The sequence below is a fragment of the Chiloscyllium plagiosum genome, chromosome 27 (assembly GCF_004010195.1).
Source record: "Chiloscyllium plagiosum isolate BGI_BamShark_2017 chromosome 27, ASM401019v2, whole genome shotgun sequence".
NCBI lineage: Eukaryota > Metazoa > Chordata > Chondrichthyes > Orectolobiformes > Hemiscylliidae > Chiloscyllium > Chiloscyllium plagiosum.
In genome coordinates, this window is record NC_057736.1 from 13,299,298 (window position 1) to 13,323,674 (window position 24,377).

A 24,377-nucleotide genomic window follows, 5' to 3' on the forward strand; every position below is an offset into this window, starting at 1 on the left:
CATCTCTGGGCTCATAGCAGAAGCGGTAATGCAAAGATTAGAACAAAACAGTCTTAGTGCAAATTCAACCCAAACTCTGGGTCAGATATGTGGATGACACCTTTGTAATCATTAAAAACACAGAAATAGAGAACATACACCGGATCATCAACACCACACTCACAGGAATCCGATTCACTAGAGAGGAAGAAAAGGATAACCAACTCCCATTCCTAGACGTGATGGTACAGGAGAACACCGAACGGAGAATTCACCACAAAGGTATACAGGAAAGCCACACACACAGACCAAGTCCTGAACTACGAAAGCAACCACCCCGACACACACAAAAGAAGTTGCATCAAGACACTATTCAAAAGGGCCACAACACACTGCAGTACACCAGAACTGCAAAAAGAGGAAGAAGAACACCGATACAATGTATTCCCCAAAATCGGATACCCGTGCAATTTCATCAACAGATGTCTAAGGGAAAGGCAACGGAATGAGGACATGCCGCAACCCAAAGGACGAGCCACACTACCATACAAGAGCATTTCCGAACTGACAGGCAGACTACTGCGACCACTAGGACTCAAAGCACACAAACCAACAGCCACTCTCAGACAACTCACCAGAACGAAGGACCCGATACCCAGCATGAGCAAAACCAATGTCGTGTACAAAATCCCATGCAAGGACTGCACAAAACACTACACAGGACAAATAGAAAGACAGCTAACGATCCGCATCCATGAACACCAACTAGCCACGAAACGACACGACCAGCTATCCTTAGTAGCCACACACGCAGATGACAAGCAACATGAATTCGACTGGGACAACACTACTTTAATAGAACAAGCCAAACAGAGAACAGCCAGGGAATTCCTAGAGGGATGGCACTCATCCACAGATTCAATCAATAAGCACATCAACCTGGACCCAATATACTGATCACTGCAACGGACAGCTGGAACTGACAACCGAAAGCGGCAGATTCAAACCACTATAAATGCTGGAGGAAACATCACAGAAGTGCTTCAGAGGAGGTTCCCAAGCACTGAGGATGTCACCTAGACAGGGGACGAAACGTCTGGAACACAAATTCCCAGCTCGGCGAACAGAACCACAACAACAAGCACCCGAGCTACAAATCTTCTCACAAACTTTGAATTTCCAGATTTGTTCAGTAGGTCACAGTTCTGACCCATCAGGACTCCATGATTTATATTTTCACAATTTCCCCATGTCATTTATACACAAGGCCTGTAATCCTATGTTAACTTTGCAGGTTATGGCACATAATCAGAAAATAAAATCAATCCTTAGTTACAGTACCTAAATTGCATGAAAAAAATGCCTGACACCACCACATGAAATGCACTTTTTACGCTCATGGATCATGAAACTAGGTTGCATCCTGATATTGGAACAGTAAGACATCCAGAGAAGACAGAATTAACTTTGTGTTCCTTAAGTCAAGAAGCATTTTGTTAAGCCTAAAATGATACATTTTCAAGACAAGCTTTTGTTGATTTTGAGTTTTATCACTTTAGAATTTCTTGAGCAATTTGCTCTGAAAACTGTCTTCTATGTCACTAAGGGAAATTTGCTCCACAATGCAAAAAATTGCCTTGAAATTTAACCTTATTTTACTAGCTATCTGTAAAGGTTTAGAAGATAGGATTGTTGATTTGACTATTATAGAAAAATGGACTTTTTAAGCTAAAACGAGCATATTATGTATGTTTCCAGTCATTTGTTTGGAACAATTATTCATAATGTAAAATGTTTAAATTCTAATGTCAAAGGAATGGGCTGATCTGTATGATTGATGCCAAATCGGCCTTAAAATGAAATCCTGATTAATATTTGTGCTGTTAATTAATGTTGCTGGCTGTAGCTGCTGTATTCCTGTTTGATTTGTATCATGAAAGGTTTCCAGATTTTCTTATGACATCAAGTGGAAGCAAAGACAAAACTGGCAAATCCATGCATTATACCATGTTTGAATACAATGTTTATTTCAAGTGAAGCAGAAATGATCATTCAAAAGAAACTGTTACACTTTCACATTTGCTTGTCTTATATTCTCTCCTCCAAACTGAAGTGAATCTTCTCTTCTGAGACCAGTATTCTCAGTTTTCTAAACAACTATCAGGAGATGCACATTGATTCAGTTACATTTTTTCCCATTTGGAAAGTATTCACACAGTATTTTGTCTAACCATGGCGACAACACAGACTTCCCCATTATTGATGGAGAAACAGTATCATCACCTAGTTTTGAACTTAAGTATCCCGATGTCAGTTCACAGCCATGAAATATTTGTAACATTTTTATTAGAAGATTTCCTTTCAGCTCGGAGGAAATTGACCAAATTGAAAATGAGGGTGGAACAATAGTCGACTTGTATGATGGTGACAGACCCACTGATGTTGTGCAAGGCCAGAGCCCTGGAGTTCCTATCTGGTATCCACTGCTACTTCAATGAGAAACTGCAAATGTGTCAAGGTATTATCAGCATTCTATCATTATTTTAAAATAATTATTGTTTACTTCTGAAGTTCCACTTCCCTAATTTAAATAGTCAACTAAACTACAAAACCTAACAAATAAAACATATGTGAAAAGATCAAATCAAAGTGCAAATGATGACAACTGACACACTGTAGTGAAAGAGTTTTCTTTATTGGTTTCTCCCTTCCCCAATCAGAAACACACTTTTCCAGATTTAGGCAAACTTGAGTTTTAAAAATTAAAACACACCTTAATGATAAAAACTCAACTGCAAAATAAAATCTCGCTCCATTCTCATACCCTTAACCTTTTATTTCCTGTCCTTTAAAGAGAAGGAAAAAATAAATAAATCTATCCTGGCCACAGATATCCATTTTCAAAACAAAACAAGTTCTAAATCAAAGTGGTGCCCTGCTTGATAATTTTATAGTTGATTTATCAAAATATATTTCTTTTAAATTCTTAAGGTACATTTAAAATGTTTCAGGATCTGGTTATTTGAAATTTTGCAATGTTTTTTGTTTTTTTCTCAAAGCTAAGCACTATCCACGCATCCAGTCTGAATATATCTGAATCAAAACTTGTGGAATCCTTGGTTGTTGGCAATCTGCAAAGAAAAAAGTAAAACATTTCATTATCTGGCTCCTCTCCAACTGGAACTTTCCAATGACTGAATCTCCGATAGCTCCCCAACCCCACGTATCGTTGTTACTATATAAAAATACCCATGTTGTCAGTTAGAAGTGACTGCAAAAGAATTGTCTGCAAATTGAAGTACTTTTCCTTCAGTATTTGCAGTGAAAAAATCAAATGGTTCAAAGGTTGAAGCCTCAACATATTGCACTGTAAGTCAACAAGTTTTTATTTCATACTGACTAATTATCACAAACTGCAATAGGTAACCAGCATTATTGATTTACCAGAACCACCTTGCTGTGTGTCATATAACAGGAATATTACTGGAACTTAAAACTACAGTTCAAACAATGTTACTATTTTAAAATTAATAAAACTGATTGAATCCAAAGTAAAATACCAACTAGCAAACCAGTTAGTGAGTTTTAAGAAGATTTGTAGCTCAGGTTGAGGTTCTGGATGTAGGTTTGATCGCTGAGCTGAAAGGTTCATTTCCAGGCATTTTGTCACCCTAAGTAACATCTTCAGTGGGCCTCTGGGCGAAGCACTGTTGATAATTCCTGCTTTCTATTTATATGTTTGGGTTTCTTTGGGTTGGTGATGTCATTTCCTGTGGTGACATCATTTCCTGTAGTGATGTAATTTCCCATTTTTTTCTCAGGGGGTAGTAGATGGGGTCTAACTCTACATGTTTGTTGATCTATCCCTTTGGACAGACATCAACACTTCCCATTCTGCACTCCAATCCTCCAACCAAAGTGTGTTGCTGGAAAAGCGCAGCGGGCATCTGCAGACCTCACTTTCTCCTCCAACCAAAGTGGACAACCTCCCACTTATTATAGTCTAACTGCCATTTCTTGATCGCTTACTCTGCAAAACTCCTTGCAGCCTCTTTGAAACCTCCTCAAACTCACATTTTTAGTTTGACATCCACAAAAACTTGGAAATTAATGCATTATTGCATTAATGTAACACAGCAATCTGCTGGAGTGAAGATTAATGTAAAGTAGAAATTTAATATCTTTGTCGTGCTCAGGAAATTCACCTGAAATGAGTAGCAGAAATTCAACAGCACTAAACAATCCTTAATTGCACTTACTTCTAACAAAACTAAAAATGTTTTTATCATTGCTACTGCAAATGTCTGTCTTCACCAATAACCTACTGGCTACTTTGATAGCAGGTTCTAATGTCTCACAACTCAGTACTGATCCCTTTTGTGACAACCATGTTTATTTAACTGTATGAGTATTTGTGGTCAAGTCTTACTTGTCCTTGCACAACCATAAGCCATATGACTTGTTTTACCATGAACTCATTTTCCTTGGGAACATCCAGACTTCGTTTCCATCAAGATGGTTTTAAAACCATTCTATTTTGTCATAACCCTGCTTTCTAGGACAATCCTTGTCCAGCTTCCTAAACAAAGCTCTTGAAATCTGAGACTAGAATTAAATCCTTGGTGACTTTGATTTGTCTGATGAGTTAAATCTAATAATATTATAGTCACTTTTGCACAAATAATCCCCCTGAGGTCTAATACTGTATAAAGTAACCAATCACCATTAGTACACTGTTGTTAGAAGAATTGTCCTCCAATGAATCTGGAAATACTCCACATTTCTCAGAAGTATTTAAAAAATACTTTTGTTCGAGAAATTGTCACAAATTCTTCAGCAAAAGGAAAACATAACCTAGATTCTGACCCTGCTGGAAACAGTTTGTATAAATCAGCAATGAAAAACAAATACTGATCCAAGTAAAACTTTAATCCGATCACTTTATTTGTTGGAGTTCCCTTCCTCTTTCACAGGCACTTGTGATATATATTTTTTGATGATATTGGACAAACTCTCATGTCACTTTTCTGGTTGGGTTCAAAACTCCCATGTCACTTTTCTGTTCCTATAGTTTTGCTTAGTTCTCCAGGAACTATGGTCCCCTTGTCCTGAAGGCTAGAAAAAATATCAGTCATAGGCACAGAGTCATAGAGCATGAAAACAGACTCCACCCTCTTGATCTGACCTACCTGTCCATCTTCCTTCCCACCAATCCACTCCACACTTTCCACTGACTGATCACAAACACCTACCTTTGCCCACCTATTGCCATCCCACTTACCTTTCCCCTAGCCCAACCCCATTTATTTTTCAGCCCTTCCCCTTCACCTTCTGATGAAACGTTTTGCGTAAAATATCAACTCCCTTGCTCCTCAATGTTGCCTGACCTGCTATGTTTCCAACTACACACTTTATAGATTCGAACAGACTCTTCCATCCAACTAATCCATGCCAATTATGTTTCTAAACCAAACTCGTCCCAATTACCTGCATTTGGCCCATATCCCTCCAAAGCCTTCCTATTCATGAACTTATCCAAATATCTTTTAAATGTTATAATTGTATCTACATCCACCACTTCCTCTGGCAGTTCATTCCACACATGAACTACTGTGTTAAAAAAAAAGGTGCCTCTCATGTCCTTTTTAAATCATTCTCCTCTTATCTTAAAAATATGTCCCCCGGGTTTGAATTTCCCCACCCTAGGGAAAAGACTGCAGTGAAAAAGGTCCCAGCCCAACCAACCTCCCCTTATAACTCAAACCTTCCATTCCTGGCAATATCCTGCTAAATCTTTTCTGAACCCTCTCCAATTTAATAATATCCATCCTAAAGTAGGATGAGCAGAACCGCACACAGTACTCCAGAAGATACCTCACTAACATTCTGTACAACCTCTAAATGACATTTCATATCTTGTACTCAAAAGATCTGAACAATGAAGGTAAGTGTGCTAAACACCTTAACCACCTTGTCTACCTGTGACAGAAATTTCAAATAATTATTTACCTGAACCCCTAGGTCTCTCTGTTCTACCACAAATTGTACAAGTCTTGCCTATGTTTGTTTTACCAAAATATAATACATCACATTTATCCAAATTAAACTCCATCTGCCAATCCTCAACCCATTGCCCAACTGATCAAGATCTCTGTAATCTTAGATAATCTTTGTCATTGTCCACTATTCTATCAATTTTGGTGTCATCCACAAACTTACTAACTATGCCTCCTATATTCTCATCCAAATCATTTATATAAATGAGAAAGAAAAGTGGGCCCAATAACGAACGCTGTGGAACACCACTGGGTCACAGGCCACCAGTTCAAAAAAACAACCATCCACCACCACTCTCTATCTCTTACCATCAAGTCAATTTGTATTCAACTGGCAAGCTCATCCTGAATCCCATGTGATCTATGGGAACCCCTCCACCAATTAAATTAGTCAACAAAAAACTGACCTATATTGGAGGTCAATCAATGATTCAAACTCTTACCATTGCACATCTCATTCCCAAATTAGGATGTAGCTACAACCACAGCTGCCTTCTGGGCAGCCTCTTTCTTGGCTTGATGGGCTTGTAGTACGGCCACAGCTTCTTCAACCTGCAGAAGACAGATTGCATATACACACAAATCACAACTCGCTATACAACGTGTACAGCATTCCATGAAATGGGGCAGCATGGCACGGTGGCTCAGTGGTTAGCACTAATAGCGCCAGGGACCCGGGTTCAATTCCAGCCAATGGCAACTGTGTGTGTGGAGTTTGCACATTCTCCCCGTGCCTGTGTGGTTTCCTCCAAGTGCTCCGGTTCCCTCCCGCAATCCAAAGATGTGCAGGTTAGGTGAAGTGGCCATGCTAAATTGCCCACAGTGTTCAGGGGAGTGTAGGTTAACTGCATTAGACACGAGAAATGTAGAGTAATAGGGTAAGGATACTCTTTGGAGGGTCAGTGTGGACTTGTTGGGTCCAATGGCCTGTTTCCACACTGTAGGCATTCTATGATTCTAAGTAATATTTCTCAATATTTTAATAAAAGTTGTTAGATATCTTTCTTTGAAATTTCACTTGCATGAAAAAGATCAAGTCTTCAAAAAGTCTAAACTAGTGAATTATTGCTAGGCACCCAGCCTGTACTGGGCTTTCACATCCAAATACCCCTGCATGTCCTGGAAAACCTAACCATGTATAAATTTTATTTGTTGTGTGGAAAAATCACCCTCAGATTCTGCTATTGTCAATGGACCAGCCCATAATTAGAAAGGAGGATCTGAAAATGAGCCTCCACAGGAACAAGCAAATTGTGAGGCAGCTTTAAAATCCAGAGAGATGGGTGTATTTTTTGCTGAAAACCATTTTTATCTCAGCCCAGGCAATGTCCTATTATCTTTAAAATTATAGCAGTCATTTGGATATTAAAGCGAGTCTTTACCAACAGCCACATAATAATTAATCTGAATCAGTATACCTTTGACCGGAGTGATTCTGGGGACTCCAACATGTGTAGCAGCTCGGAGTTATCTATCTCTAGGAGCATTCCAGTGATCTTTCCAGCCAAGGAAGGGTGCATACTCTGGATCAAGGGGAATAGACGTTCACCTGAAAATGGAACAGAACAGGATAGGTCTGTCACTGAATTGAATTCAACAGCAGATAATTGAGAAGTCAATGCATGCTTACCAATCACTTTGCATTTGTATTAAATAATCCAGCACTTTTGATTTCCAATGATGTCTCAATATTTGACAACTCAAAACCATACCTAATACTTGGTTAATTTTTATTGCAGCCACATGGCAGATGGGCTTCAGATTTCACTTACCCAGCATCTGCTTCTGTTCCTGAGGAGGGGCTGCAGCAAGCATGGAGGCAGTCAGAGGTTCCTGTCCTTGTACAAGCACTGCAGATTGAGAGGGCTTAAAAATCACAGTAATTAATAAGCTAAATGGTTTCTCTCTTTCCCCCCACCACCAAGAGCATTCCATTACCAAACGTTAGACAAGGCACAATAGCCAACTTCCATACGAGAACTCTTGCAACAGTTAGTATGAGTGTTTACTAGACTAATTTATTTTTAAATTCATTTATGGGAATGTGGGCCTACATTTATTGCCCTTCCCAAATTTCTGCTGAGAAGGTAGTGACATGGATAAACTTTCCCCCAGTTTTCCTAATACACCAGGGTTACATCTGTTGGTTATCCTTGGTAGGTAGCAGTTAAGATAACATCTACTTCCTGAAGATTGGCACATTTTGCCAACAAGATTATGTTGGCCAGCTGCCTTCCTGAACTACTGCAGTCCATCTACTTTGCATCTATCTATAATGCCATTAGGCAGGGATTTCTAAGATTTAAACCAGGCAACACTGAAGGAATAGCAATATACTTTCAAGTCAGAATGTTGAGTGGCTTGGAGGGTAATTTTGCAAGTGGTGGTATTGCTATGTATCTGCTGCTCTCATCTTTTTAGATATTAGTGGCTGTAGGTTTGGAAGTTATGTGCACCAAGCCTTGGTGAATTTCTGTGGCGCATTTTATAGATGGTACACTGGGCGTCAGTGATGCAGGAAGTAAATATTTGTGAATGTGGCATCAGTCAAGCAGGCTTCTTTATTGTGAATGGTGTCAAGCTTGTTGGAGCTGCAGTCACCCAGGCAAGTGGGGAGAATTCCAACGCACTCCTGATTTATGCCTTGTAGATAGAGAGATGATTTTCGGAAGGGAAGAGAAGACTTGCTCACGACATGATGCCAGATCTCTGACCTGCTCTTGTAGCCACAGTGCTAATATTGCTAGTCCTGTTTAGTTTCAATGGTAACCTCCAGGATGTTGACAGTGGCGGATTCAGTGATAGTAATGGCATTGAATGCCTTGGGGGATGGCTAGATAGTCACCGTTTGGCCCTTGCATGGCATGAATCTTGCTTGCCACATCAGTCCAAACCTGGATACTGCCTCAGTATCCTCAGTATTGCTGCTTTTAGGCATGGATTGCTTCATCGCAAATGGTGAACACTAAAGTCAGAAGCAAACATCCTCACTTCTGACCTTGAGGAGGAGGGAAGGTCAATGATGAAGCTGAAGATGGTAAGACCAAGGACACTACCCTGAAGAATGCCTGCAGAGATGTCCTGAAGCTGAGCTATTCGAGATCCAGCAACCACAACCAACTTCCTTCTGCCAGACAGGACTTCAACCAGTGGAGAAACTTCCCCAGACTCCTATCCATTCTAGTTTTGCTAGGGACCCTTGATGCCACAGTCAGTCAAACGTGATACTGCTGTCAAGGGCAGTCACTCTCACCTCACCTCTGGACTTCAGCTTTATTGTCCATGTTTGAAGTAAGGCTGTAATGAAAACAGGAGCAGGGTGATTCTGGTGGAACCCAAATTGAGTGTCAGTGAGCAGGTTATTGCTATGCAAGTGCTGCTTGATAGCAGTGTTGATTACCTCTTCCATAATTTTTCTAATGGTCAGAGTAGACTGATTGGCAGTAAGTGGCCTGGTTGGATTTGTCCTGATGACGGTCAGAATATGGGTCCAGAGTGTGGTGCTGGAAAAGCACAGGAGGTCAGGGAGCATGCAAAGAGCAGGAGAATCTATGTTTCGGGCATAAGCCCTTCATCAGGAATGAAGCTTGTGGGCGAGGGGGCTGAGAGATAAATGGGAGAGGGGTGGTTTTGGCCCTTCTTGCTGAAGATTTATGCAAATTAATGAGCCTTATCTTTTGCAGTAATGTACTCAACTCTCCAATCATGGAGCAAAAACATGTTTGAGGAGCTCTCTTCTTCAGTGAATTGTTTAATTATCCACCACCATTCACAGCTAGATTTCGCAGGATTGCAGAGCTTAAATCTGATCCATTGGTTATGAAATCACTTAATACTTTCTATCAATTGCTGTGGGTTTCCTCCGGGTGCTCCAGTTTCCTCCCACAGTCCAAAAATGTGCAGAATTAGGTGAATTGGCCATGTTAAATTGCCCGTAGTGTTAGGTGAAGGGGTAAATGTAGGGGAATGGGTTTGGGTGGGTTGCTCTTCGGAGGGTCGATGTGGACTTGTTGGGCCGAAGGGCCTGTTTCCACACTATAAGTAATCTAATCTAATCTAATCTAATCATATTGTTTGGCTTGCAAGTTTTGTAGCTTCACCAGGTTAGCACCTTATTAGTGACCAAATGCAAAAAAATTATACTAGTTCAGTTTATCATGTACTCAATTCAGGTAATATTCCATCAATAACTGAATGGAAATTTCATAAACTTACAGTACCTGTTGTACGGCCATTTGAGGTTGTACTACTGATTGCTGTGGGTTGCGAACAGTGGGAGCGTACTTATAAGGTGGAACACCCCTTGGTGTCGGGCCAGCAATTCCAGGACGATGAGCCAGATTCTGAGTCGTTGATAATCCTAAAATACCAAGGCATAATTGAGATTTTCATAACAAGAAGTTGAACAAAAAGATCATTATTTATCATTAAATTGAACAAATCATCTCAATTCAAGGAATGTTGTTTCCATAATAGGTAATCAATACACCAGTAAAATGATTGAAATCAGATGACTATTGCCAGGCTTATGAAAAGCCATCTCCTATTACCTTGGAAGAACCCTGGAAAAATATAAAGCATGGAGTCCTTGACTGATTTTTCATATTTAGACTACTACTGTCAAGGCAGAGATTAAGTAACTCAAGAGAGCCCTGAGCTCAAATTTAGAATGTTAATGTTTTCTATAGCTCAATTCCATATAAAGAAACCCTGAAATTTTCCCCCATTTTGCTCTGAATGTGCCCATTTCAACTAGATATTGTACCTCATTAAGTGGTAATTTGTTAACAATAACTGTAGTACTTTCAGCTGCAAAGTTGACATCACCTGAGTCAGAATATCAAGAGTCCATAGCTTCACTCCAAAATCTTCAACACATTAATATAGGCTAACATTGCCAAAGGAGCACACACACTGTCAGAAGTGCCTGGTTTTAGGTGAGATTTTAAACTGAGATCTTGTGGTGGATATAAACGATCCAATTAATTTGTTTGAAGAACTTGTGCCAGAATTGTGTCTGAATTCATTGAAACATGTATCCTCAACCAACATCATTGGACAATACTACCTGGTCATTTATCTCCATTCTGTTTGTGGGACTTCACGAAGTGTAAGTGGGCTGCCACACATGCCTGCATTATAGCAGTGACTTAGCTTTAAATGTACTGATCAGACAGCATTTGGTAGACCATAAGCGCCTGCAAGTTGTTGTTTCCTTCTAGAGGGACATCAGTACCAAGTCTAATACTTCATTCACAGGATATAGGCATCACTGACTAGACCAGTATTTATTACCTTTCTCTAATTGCCAAGAAGATAGTTGAGAGTCAACCACATTGCTGTGGGTCTGGAATCACATGTAGGCCAGACCAGGTAAGGATGGCAGGTTCCTTCCCTAAAGGATATTAGTGAACCAGATGGGTTTTTCCAACAATCGACAATGGATTCATGGTCATCATTAGATTCTTAATTCCAGATTTTTATTGAATTCAAATTCTACCATCAGCCATGGTGGGATTCGAAGCCAGGTCCTCAGAACATTTCCTGGGTCTCTAGATTAATAGTCCAGCAATAATACCACTGGGGCATCGTCTCCCAGATCCCATACTGACAATCAGGGCTGGAATTTCATCCCCATTCAAGGCTGAAATTTGCACCACCAGCCAACATCATCTCAATTTCAAGCCTGTGTCCTGGAGGGAGGGAACATCGGTGCTGCAAGATCTAACTGCCCCCAATGTGACAGGTAACCACATGAGATAGGTAAATGTCCACTTAAGCCAATTAAAGAGGACCAGTGGAATTTTCCACTCAGTATGCCACATTCCTGAGACATTAGGGATGAAGCCAGTCACTTGGAGCCAGCACACCAGAGACTTTGAAACTCTTCCTGTGGAGGGGCACTCCTATAAAATGCTGACACATATGCTGAGGCAGCAACAATATATAATCTAAAATTTTTAAAGATTACAAAGACAGAACTTCAAGATGAGGACAGTCCACTCTCACTTAACTGCAGGATGTTAAAATTATTTCTTGTTTGATAGGATGTGGGCATCACTGGCAAGATCAATATTTATTGCCCACTCACAACTGACCTTGAGAAGACGGTGAGCAGTCTTCTTGAACTGGTATGGACTACAGTGACAATGTAAGAATTACAATATCGTTCCAAGTCAAGATGTTATGTGGATTGCAGAAGACCCTTGCGGTCATGTTGTTCCCATATGTCTACTACTCGTACCCTTCTAAGCAGTAGAAGCCGCAGGTTTAAGAAAGAAACTTACTCCAGTATATCTTGTACATGACACACACTGCATGACACCTCCACTTGGCCCTGATATAAGGATTCTGACCCAAGATCCAAAATTATGCCCTTAATGTCAAATATTTGCACTTTTGATATAATTCACTGGACAGCCAGCAGGAGAAAGAACAAAGACTGAAATCGGCAATCTTTCCACAACCAAGAATAACATGTTTTTTGCTGTTAGGATGGTTCACTTCCTCCAAAGAGGGTATCAGAGGAAATAACACTAGGACTTCCTGTAGTTGGTTTAAAAATTCATATACAAGAAACCAGCCCTATCAGAATCATAACTTGTTAAACAGGAACATCAACACACACTGATAAATCAGGGGGGAAAGTGTGCACTGCAGATGCTGGAGATCAGATTAAAAGGGTGTGGTGCTGGAAAAGCACAGCCGGTCAGGCAGCATCTGAGGCCTGGATGAAGAGCTTATGTTCCTTGGATGTTGCCTGACCAGCTGTACTTTTCCAGCACCACACTCTTTGACAATGATAAATCAGTTAATATAAAGGGGAGGAACTTTACAATTCTTTAATTAGATATAAATTTAAAAGAACAGACGCTACATTTGCTTTGAGACTTATTCCGAAATTTCCAAAAACGTGATTCTAGTTTATTAGGAAGGAATGCAAGTAAAATTTAATGTTATTTAAAATAAATTATCTTCTGAATGTAATAGATATGAGAGGCTCTTCACCTACTATTCAACCATTTTCATGAATGCATTCCTCAACTGCCAGTATAATCTTTTTTCGGGTTATTTGAAGATGTATTAATACGACAAAATGCTTCATTCAGCAAACTCTCACCCATTCTCTGTGCACCAGGAATACCTCGAGGACCCTGAGTATTTCCTGTTGGCGTTAGGTGCCGCAGAGAAGGCCGAGGACCTCCCTGACGAAGGGCATTTGGCATGGCTTGGAACCCTGTTGAAGAAAAGAACAGATTCTGAAACCAATCAAATAATTACTTTTTAAAAATATGTTTTTTGCTTCTGAAACTAAGCACAAAATTTCCCAAATGAAAGTTAATGTTTCACGTGGATGACCTATATGCCTCATTCCACAGATTCTGTTGAGAATTTCCAATTTCCTGTTTTCCCCCCAATTTCCAGCATGCACAGTTTTTGTTGCTGCATTACTGCAACTTGTAATTGAATTCAGATCTGTCCTGTAAAATTTGCATCTACTTAAAATGTTGTATTTTTAAGAATGACTTTTTATAAGATTGCTTTCTTACACTATACTACCCTAATGTGAGCACTGCAACAAACAGGTCGTGCACAACCAGTGCTACTTTTAAAATGCGAACATGAGCAACCATATAGTGGTCGTAAAGGATACAAAAAACAACAGGCTACATACATCAAAGGAAAATTACAGGGGATATTGCTTAAAACCTGAGAAAGAGTACGAGGTTACATTTATATTTGTGACTTGAGCGTGCTGTCAATAATCCATTATACTCGTACACAAGTCACAAATTCAAAATTTCAAATCAAAAATCTACATAAACATACAATATTATAGACTGTTCTTATGTACATATTAGGTATAGTTAGTAAGTTTGCAAATTACACCAATATTGGAGGTGTAGTGGACAGCGAAGGTTACCTCAGATTACAACAGGATCTTGATCAGATGGGCCAATGGGCTGAGAAGTGGCAGATGGAGTTTAATTCAGATAAATGCGAGGTGTTGCATTTTGGGAAAGCAAATCTTAGCAGGACTTATACACTTAATGGTAAGGCCCTAGGGAGTGTTGCTGAACAAAGAGACCTTGAAGTGCAGATTCATAACTCCTTGAAAGTGGAGTCGCAGGATAGGATAGTGAAGGCGGCATTTGGTATGCTTTCCTTTATCAGTCAGAGTATTGAGTACAGGAGTTGGGAGATCATGTTGCAGCTGTACAGGACATTGGTGAGGCCACTGTTGCAATAGTGCGTGCAATTCTGGTCTCCTGCCTATCGGAAAGATGTTGTGAAACTTGAAAGGGTTCAGAAAAGATTTACAAGGATGTTGCCAGGATTGGAGCATTTGAGCTATAGGGAGAGGCTGAACAGTCTGGGGCTGTTTTCCCTGGAGCGTCGGAGGCTGAGGGGTAATCTTATAGAGGTTTATAAAATCATGAGGGGCATGGATAGGATAAACAGACCAAGTTTTTTTTTCCCTGGGGTGGGGGGAGTCCAGAACTAGAGGGCATAGGTTTAGGCTAAGAGGGGAAAGATATAAAAGAGACTTAAGGGGCAACTTTTTCATGGAAAGGGTGGTACGTGTATGGAAAGAGCTGCCAGAGGAAGTGGTGGAGGTTGGTAGAATTGCAACATTTAAAAGGCATCTGGATGGGTATATGAAGAGGAAGGGTTTGGAGGAATATGGGCCAGGTGCTGGCAAGTGGGACTAGATTTGATTGGGATATCTGGTTGGCATGGACGGGTTGGACCAAAGGATCTGTTTCCATGCTGTACATCTCTATGACTCTACGATTCTATAAGAATTTTCCACTATAATGATAAAATGAAGTATGAACTACGCAAATTAAGAATCTTCAACTTTGAAAAGTACTTTCAGTTACATATTGGAGCAGTATTAATATTCCAAACATCACAACCTGTTGTCTTCCAAAGACCAAACTGTCATTCAACAACAAAATTATTTAGTCGGTAATGTAAACATTTTACTGAATATCACTAATTGTGTTTTTAAAAACTCTACAAGTCAAACTAGATACACAATTGCAATAAACAGTAGTCAAGAACACATAACGTCTATTTGTATACTCCTTACTAGTAACTGGATCAGCATTTGAATTACTTGTGACTAAACTGAATTTACCATCTCTTTCCACCTAATCCAGATTTGATCATCCCCAGAAGAGATTTAAGTGTAAATAACATAAATGCTCACGTCCAAGACCACCAGGCAAGCTGGCATGTTTTAACACAAGCTATTGCCAATTAACACACCAGTCCTCGGCTACCAGTTCACATTATTCTCCAATAAGAATGCATGCTGGACAGCTACTGGGAGTCAGAGTCGAAACATGTGGCACTGGAAAAGCACAGCAGGCCAGGCAGCAACCGAGGAGCAGAAGAGTCGATGTTTTGGATTCCTGATAAAGGGCTTACGCCCGAAACATTGACTCTCCTGCTGCCTGACCTGCTCTGTTTACTCAGCGACACTCTTTTCACTCAGCGACACTCTTTTCGCCTCTGACTCTCCAGCATCTGCAGTCCTCACTTGCTCCTAGCTACTGGGAGTCAGCCAGGAAATACCCACCTCCCTTTGTCCCCCCAAACTAAACTACCTGAAATAGAAATCTCACTACAGAATGAAGGCAAAGATCAACTCAGTTCAACAGAGGAATATTTCTTGGGGCTTTCCTGAGCCATAACATTACTGCCATATCAAATACCATTAGTAACTATTGAGGAAATCCCAACTTTTATATTAGAAACACCGAAAAGATTTTTCTTACAACTTAGAAGTAGTGACGAAGTGCTTTTTTTTAAAGAAAGCAAGTGTCTAAGAAAAAAGGAAAATCTTTTTGTTAGGAAGCTTTCCCTATATTTCCTTGAATTTTATAGATTTGTAATATCCAATATTTTCTTTCATACACAACATGCCTCAGTCATTTCAAACGAGTAAACATGATAAATGCATACCTTGGGGTCTGGTTTGTTGCTGTTGCCAACGTGGACTGGGTCTCATCTGAGCCATCTGATTTGGTGCATAATATGTAGCTCTACCTTGGGCCTGGAATGAAACCAGAACCTGTTTTATCCTTTCAGCAACACATTTATTCTGTAGCTTGAAATCCCCATATCATTTTCTTCATAATTAGTTTTAATAGGAATTAAATCCTAAAGTTGTGCAAAATTGTAAATTCATTTTATTGTACTTTCATTACTGTGTCACTTTCAGCAGCTGCTAAAGCCCTTTAGCTGGGCATCATTCTATTTTGTTTTGCTAACTTGATTACAAAACTTTTCTCCTACTAGTTATGCATTAATTTACTCAGTGCATGTTCAGTTCTAGTGCTAATCTGACTGAGACAATACCCAAAGCAGAACATAGAAATTATACCAGTAGGCAAAATACTCCTCCACAAACAAGGTTAAATTGTAGTTTAGTTATGAAACCACAATACAAGCTATATGCACTAACTAGTTCTATGGTTATACTATATAGCTCAATGATTTGTGGGGCTCAACCATATATGGGTTGTGTCTTGCCTCACCGGAAATCAAGCCTGCTATGCAAGTTCCCCTATTTTTGTGCTTGTTTAGACTCAGGTGATAGATCAAACAACCAGGTTTCTGTATAAAGATTATAACTTAAATCATAATAATCGTTTACCTATAGCTAAAATCTATTTATGAACTTTTGACATATAACTACTAGTTAAACCAGTTTAACTACCCTACCTCCCCCCTACCCCCAATAAACTCCACCCTACACAGAAAATATATTGCTGTGTGTGGAAGGAAGAACTGAAAAGGAGATTCAATCATTTGTGCACAGGTGTTGCAGAGATGATCCTTCTTTTAAGATCAGCTGTTCATTGATTTCTTTTGTCCAGATTTTTTCACATCCTTGCACATCCTGAATCACATGTTTTAAAGTTTCCCAGTTCCTAGTTAAAAGTTACAGCTTACAGCAACTGGTAAGGGAAAGGAAACAGGCTTTACTACACAGAGAGACTACCTCCTCTTTTGGAGGTTCAAATGCTTCTGGCCATATTGTTAACACCCACAAACCATTCAGCTGCCTAGGAGCCAAACACAGTCAAAAAATCAAAAAAACTATGGATGCTACAAATCTGAGACAAAAACAGAAATCACTGGAAAACCTCAGCAGGTCTAACACAACGTGTGGAGCAAAATCAAAATTAACTTTTTGGGTGCAGTGACCCTTCAGAGGTCCTTATGTCAAGAGCCCTTCAGGCCTGTTAATCACATTGTCATTGTCAAAGCTGTCGTCTTGCCATCGACAACTGACCACATTTCTATCGACCAATCAGCTACTTGTGGCTTGCCAAATCTCACTTTGTACACATTCCCTGGTGCTAATTCAACAGCAACTAACCTTCTCCCAATGGCCGTACAAGCAGCAGTGTAGAACTTATCTAAACAATGATAACTTGCTTTAGAAAGTGCAGTAGTTCCTTCCACAATCCTTGTTTTTTTAAAACAGTCCTATTTCCAGTCCACAATCAAACATACAGGAAATAAAATACATATGGTCTTTACAGTTACAACAGCCAGAGGCATTGTAGCAGCTGTGTCATATTCAAAATGATTGAGATAATTAAGAAAACAATGTGATTAAAGGAATGAATGCTTTAGGGAATTGTTTACTTATTTCACAAAGACTTAATTTAGATTGGTTTGATACAAATGTGTAGCATCAGCTTTCTTGTATTTGTATCTCTTCATATTTTGCCATGTAAATGTTTGAGTTTCTATACATAAAGACAAAAGTCAATAGTCTATTCATTCCTTCAGAGGGAGAAATAAAAGCTCGTCATCTCGTCCATAAGGTGTTCACAGACCCATAAAATTTCTAGAGCGAGGAAGCATTGAGTCCACACTGACCCTCCAAATAGCATTCCATCCCACCCCTATAACCCTGCATTTACCATGGCCAATCCACCTTACACCTTTGGACTATGGGAGGAAACTAGAACATGCAGCAGAAATCCACACAGACATGGGGAGAATATGCAAACTCCACAGAGTCGTCTGCGGCTGGCTTTGAACCTGGATCACTAGCACTGTGAGGGAGCAGTGCCAACCCTGGAACCACTGTCCCACCCCTCTTGACCATGACTTCTAATTACTCTTTATGTGGCTTAGGTGTCAGACTTTGGCTGGTAGTGTTCATTTAAGGAATAGTGAAACACTATCCTATGCTAAACTTACATACCCAGGAGAGTTATAGGCACATAAATAATTACTTTACTTGGATCAAAAAACATTGGGTGTGAAGTGTTTCTGGATTATTTGATAGGATATTAAATAAATCTAAATTCTTTCTACATGAAATCACAAAATATTCAAAAGCATGTTAAATGTACATACTTTCTGTTACTGTTAATTAAAACAAAAGGACTTACAGGGTGAAATCTTCCCAGCTACCGAACAATGTGGGTATTAGTGGAAAAAAATGGGAGAATCATCCTTGAAATTAGCAGTAAGGTGATTCCCAATATCAAGAGCAAAATGTCCTATTATCCAGGCAAGAGTTGAATGGAAATATAAGACTCTTGTTAGTGAGTGTCAAGAGGCCTACTTTCATAATCATCCTCAATAGTACAGCACAGTACAGGCTCTTTGGCCTCTATGTTGTCCCAGCCTTTTATCCTACTCTAAGATCAGACTAACCTACATATCCCCCCATGTACTATCTTCCATATGCCTATCCAAGAATTGTTTAAATGTCCCTAATGTAACAGACTCTACTATCGAGGGTCAGTGCATTCCACACACCCACCACTCTTTGTGTAAAGAACCTACCTCTAACATCTTCCTTAAACCTTCCTCCAATTACCTTAAAATTATGCCCCCTCGACAGACATTTCTGCCATGGAAAAAAGTCACTGGCTATCCACTCTATCTATGCCTCTCATTCATCTTGTACACCTCCATCAAGTCACCTCTCATCCTTCTTTGCTCCAATGAGAAAAGCCCTAACTCCGTCAACCTTTCTTCATAAAACATGCCCTCCAGTCCAGACAGCATCCTGGTAAATCTCTTCTGCACCCTCTCTAAAACTTCCACATTTTTCCTATAATGAGGCAACCAGAACTGAACACAATATTCCAAGTGTGGTCTAACTAGCGCTCTACAGAGCTGCAGCATAACCTTGCGGCTCTTAAACTCAGTCTCCCTGATAATAAAAGCCAACACACCATACGGCTTCCTAACAACCCTATCAACTTCGGTGGCAACTTTGCTCATGTTATGACATCTCATCTCACTGATTTGCAATTTTCCATTCTCCCACCAACCATACAGAAATAGACAGCAACAATTCCCAATATGAGAGAGAGAATAGTAACCTTGCCCTGTGTACTCACCTGGTGCTCCATCAGTCAGTAACATCTCAAAGCACAAACCATTGGCAGCAACCACACACACCCTTGTCCAGGAAGATCTCCAGGTCCCCAATGGCAAAACAGAGTGTCAATTTCTCTCTATGAAACATATCTGGGGTAACTGACAGGAATTATACAGGACAGCTGCGAACTGCCAGTGTGACCAGATGCATAGCAGTGCAGGAATCCTGGGACGTCCCAGCAGTGGCCAGTACTTCCACCCGCAGCAAGTGGGAAGATATGATGGAGGCGACAGGGATGTGATACATAAGTAATAAGTTTAAAAGGTAGCATGATGGAAGCTCTGAGAGAAACCATCTATGAAACTTGCTAAAAATAGCATTTCTGTCAATTTCTGGTGAGATTCAGACCACATAAACCATGGTGAACAGCCTACATTGTGGGTTTCCTCGTGGCAGAATGATTAGTTGCAGGCATGGTGTTACAAGGCTTGCAAAGTCTTTAGGTCTTCTGCACTAATGTGGCCATACCTCAAATGAGTCACATTCTCCAAGAGGACCAAAAACACCCTGAAATTATTGTATAAATGTAACTTGATATCTGTTGCTAAGTTGTAGAGACAGGCCTCAATTTAGAGGAGACCCATCTGGATTTACTCAGCATTGCTTTGGCACAATAGCTCCTCCAGAGTCTGCAATGACAATCAGAACTGGTTACAGGAATCAGGTGCTCCATTACACAGAACTATATACAGCCAAAGCTATATAAACTGTAAATCTGAAATGTCTTCAAAACTTTTCCTATCTTAGACAGTTTTGAGAAGATTTGTAGCTCAGTTGAGGTTCTGGATGTAGGTTTGCTCACTGAGCTGGAAGATTCGTTTTTAGATGTTTTATCACCATACTAGGTAACATCATCAGGGAGCCTCCGGATGAAGCACTGCTGATGTGGCCCGCTTTCTATTTGTGTGTTTACATTTCCTTGGGTTGGTGATATTCTTTCTCAGGGGGTGGTAAATGGGATCCAAGTCAATGTGTTTGTTGATACAGTTCCAGTTGAAATGCCATGCTTCTAGGAATTCTCATGTGTGTCTGTGTTTGGCTTGTCCTAGGATGCAAGTGTTGTCCCAGTTAAAATGGTGTCCTTCCTCATCTGTATGTAAAGATACTAGTGAGAGTGGGTCATGTCTTTTTGTGGCTAGTTGGTGTCCATGTATCCTGGTGGCTAGTTTGCTGCCTGTTTGGCCAATGTAGTGTTTGTTACAGTTCTTGCAAGGTATTTTGTAAATGACATTAGTTTTGCTTGTTGTCTATATAGGGTCTTTCAAGTTCATTAGCTGCTATTTTAGTGTGTTGGTGGGTTTGTGGGCTACCATGATGCAAAGATATCTGAGTAGTCAGGCAGTCATTTCCAAGATGTCTTTAATATAGGGGGAGAGTGGCTAGGGTTTCTGGATGTGCTTTGTCTGCTTGTTTGGGTTTGTTGCTGAGAAATCAGCGGACTGTGTTCATTGGGTACCCGTTCTTTTTGAATACACTGTATAGGTGATTTTTCTTTGCTTTTCGTAGTTCCTCTGTGCTGCAGAGTGTAGTGGCTCAGTGAAATAATGTCTAATGAAGCTTCGTTTGTGGATGTTGGGATGATTGCTTCTAAAGTTCAGTACTTGGTGCATATGTGATGTTTTCCTGTAGACGTTGGTTTGAAGATCCCCATTGTCTGTTCACTCTACTGCGACATCGAGGAATGACAGTTTGTTGTTGTTTTCTTTCTCTTTAGTGAATGAAACCCTAACCACTCTCGCCTACATCAAAGACATCTTGGAAATGACTGCTAGACTACTCAGACCTCTTGGCATCATGCTGGCCCACAAACCTGTCAACACACTAAAACAGTAGCTAATGAACTTGAAAGACCCTAAACAGACAACAAGCAAAACTAATGTCATTTACAAAATACCTTGCAAGAACTGTAACAAACACTACATTGGATAAATAGGCAGAAAACTAGCCTCCAGGATACATGAACACCAACTAGCCACAAAAAGACATGACCCACTCTCACTAATATCCTTACATGATGAGGAAGGAAGCCACTTTGGGACAACACTTGTATCCTGGAACAAGCCAAACACAGACACGCACAAGAATTCCTAGAAGCATGGCATTCCAACCGGAACTCTCTCAACAAACATATTGACTTGGATCCTATTTACCACTCCCTGAAAAAACGAACAGGAAATTACATCAGCACAGGAAATGATGCCACCAACCCAAGAACCTGTCAAAACTATAAATATCTGTATTTAGTTCAAGCCTAACTTATTTTAAATTGTCTGGTATGGTCTCTTAACAAAAATCACTTCCTCTCTAGGCAGCTTATTATGGTAGGGCCACAGTACAAGCAACTGGCACAAGGCTGATGAAAACCCACATTCCAGCTGTTAGTAAACAAACAGAAAAACATTTATAAGCAAAGTCACTTACCTTTAAAATTCATATGCCCATCCACAGTGTTCTCTTTACCAGGTTTCACTGGCCATGGTGGGGACTCAGTAAACAGCATGAATATGGGTAGGTAAAGTATGCAACTTTCTCTCCCTTGTCCCTTTTGCACAGAGTCCTGAGGCTCCCAGCTGCCTTGAGTGGGAGCTTCAGATACCTAGACCTGACCAGAATATAGCAAGACCCAAAATCAACAAGAATCTGGCAGAACTAATTTCCACCAGATTTCCCAAACTGTACTGTCCTATCAGTTTCTGCTCTGGAGTGCAAAGGGGACAAAAATTCCAATGAGAACTCACCTGAGGTACAGCTGGCATAAAGTAGCCTCCTGCAGCTGGCTGAAATTGGTTGATGATTGTATTAGCTGGCATGGCCCGCATCCCTGCAATTCTTTGCATATACTGATTAGTTAAATGTGCCTTGCGTTCCTCTTTCCTTTGGGCAAGAGCTACATATAATGGCTTGGAACCAACAATACGTCCATTCATTTCCGTTACAGCTTTTGTGGCTTCTTCAGGAGAGGAAAAACAGACAAAGCCAAAACCTTTGCTTCGGCCATCCTCCAGCATTACCTTTAAAAATAGCAAAATAAGTGGCAGAAGAATTCGAAGTTTGCAATGAGAAAGAAACTGTGGCAAAAAAATAGTTTGTACTTATTCCCAGAATAATCCTGAATCTTAACTACACAGTGTGGTTAACAGCCAATTAAGTGCAACTATGACTAAAATTATCTTAATTATCCAATTGTGAAAAGGAACAGAGTAAACACCAAATGCCCACCATACCTTGTGGCCTACTCTCACAACTGACAAAAGTTCCTATATCTGAGTTAGTTGGGTTAAGGAAGTGTATCCACCACCATCACCCCAATATATTATAGAAACCGAGGGTGAAATTAATGCTGCCCCAGGAGTTGGCTGGGAGGTGGGGTAGCCTGGAAATGGAGATCTTGGTACCTTTCCGACTTTCTCCAGTAAGGAGGCCACTTGGTGGCCTTATTGATGCCATTGGTTGTACATCAGTCAGGTGGGTGCCACACAAAATCTCGTCAGCAGGCTGCAGTGTGGAGTGGGGTCCCTCTTTCTCAGGAATCTTGAAATTATCAGATGATCCAACTGATGGGGCCATAAGGAGAAACCCATCCCACCCTTTACAACGAGCTCCCTCCACTCCCTTTACTGGGACCTCTGACTAGCTCCAGCTATCCCTTCCTATTCAACTTGAACTCAGAAGCTCCAGAAACAAGTTTCATTCTCAAGTCTCCTGTAAGCACCTTTCCTAATGAAGTTGCAAGCCCTGTAGAGTCAACAGCCTCTGACTGGCTGACAACTCAGAGATGAAGGGCTTTTGCCCGAAACATCGATGTTCCTGCTCCTCAAATGCTGCCTGACCTGCTGTGCTTTTCCAGCACTATTCTAATCTTGACTCTAATCTCCAGCATCCGCAGCACCCACTTTCGCCTAACTCAGAGATGGGATACCTGTCCTGCATTAGAAACACAACAGGACATTTCTCTATTGGAGCCAGATCCCTTACAGCAGTTGTGAGCTACCTTACTGGGACTTATCGAGCTCATGTCAATGGAAGGGGCCCACCATTCCAACTATGAAATTCTAACCCAGGATAGCCCACAAAAACAATGATGGAGATTACAGTGCATGATTGATTTATGCGCAGCCAGCACACCAACAAACTCAAAGAAACCTGATAACAAAAATCGAGCAACCTCAATGAAACAGACTTCCCCTTTCCTGCTGTCATTTGAATGAAGTGTTAAGTGAAGGGATCTCCAGACATCCAACAGGGTTAGCAGTTTCAGTCTCAAATTTTTTGCCACAGAGACCTTGGGGCTGGTGGTCGGAATAAATTTTTAATCTGAAAATAAAGGTAATGGCTTCAGTCTCCCAATATTTACTCGGCAGAAACTTCTACTCATCCAGTATTGGATATGAGTAAGCAGTCTGACAAGTTAGTGAGAGTGGAGGGGGAATGAGAGATGTGAAGATGAGTCGTCAAAATACATGTGAAAAGCGATAGTTTTTGTATAATGTTATAATGTTCGTATGATGTTATGTTTTGTTATATTATGCAAGATGGCACCAAAGCATTGCGACTCTTTATTTAGTCCCCAGCGATTATCTTCTTGCATCTATTATATTCCTAAAATTAAGTCTGGTAGAATTATTAACAATGTTCTTTTCTCTAACACTTTCCTCTTCATTCTGTTCTATTACCCTGACGTACTTATGCAAGATATGATTTGCTTGGACAGCATGAAAAACAATACTTTTCACTGTATGTGACAATAGTCAAATCAAAATCAAGTAGAAGGGTAAAATGTAGATGTGTAATAGAACAAGGTCAAGGATGGATTTTTGGTTTCACCAGAGGCAATGGTACATGAAAAGATCAACTAGGAGAAAGTGAGGACTGCAGATGCTGGAGATCAGAGCTGAAAGATTGTTGCTGGA

At 40.3% G+C, this 24,377-nt stretch overlaps 1 protein-coding gene and 1 non-coding gene across 4 annotated transcripts in view; both read right to left on the minus strand.

Annotated features, from left to right (window-relative positions):
* Positions 1–2,655: 2,655 nt before the first annotated feature.
* pabpc4 (poly(A) binding protein, cytoplasmic 4 (inducible form)) overlaps positions 2,656–24,377 on the minus strand; it is a 45,277-nt gene continuing 23,555 nt past the window's right edge. For all 3 annotated transcript variants that reach the window (XM_043717441.1, XM_043717442.1, XM_043717443.1), the window contains 8 exons: positions 22,206–22,478; positions 16,011–16,101; positions 13,156–13,272; positions 10,256–10,395; positions 7,808–7,901; positions 7,454–7,584; positions 6,479–6,587; positions 2,656–3,110 (listed from right to left, as the gene is read on the minus strand). In XM_043717441.1, coding sequence (XP_043573376.1) covers positions 6,501–6,587; positions 7,454–7,584; positions 7,808–7,901; positions 10,256–10,395; positions 13,156–13,272; positions 16,011–16,101; positions 22,206–22,478 — 933 coding nt within the window. In that variant the 3' untranslated portion in view covers positions 2,656–3,110; positions 6,479–6,500. The remainder of the gene's footprint in view (positions 3,111–6,478; positions 6,588–7,453; positions 7,585–7,807; positions 7,902–10,255; positions 10,396–13,155; positions 13,273–16,010; positions 16,102–22,205; positions 22,479–24,377) is intronic.
* LOC122563798 lies at positions 20,004–20,135 on the minus strand. The gene has a single exon (XR_006315736.1). It is a non-coding gene; the product is annotated as a small nucleolar RNA SNORA55 (small nucleolar RNA).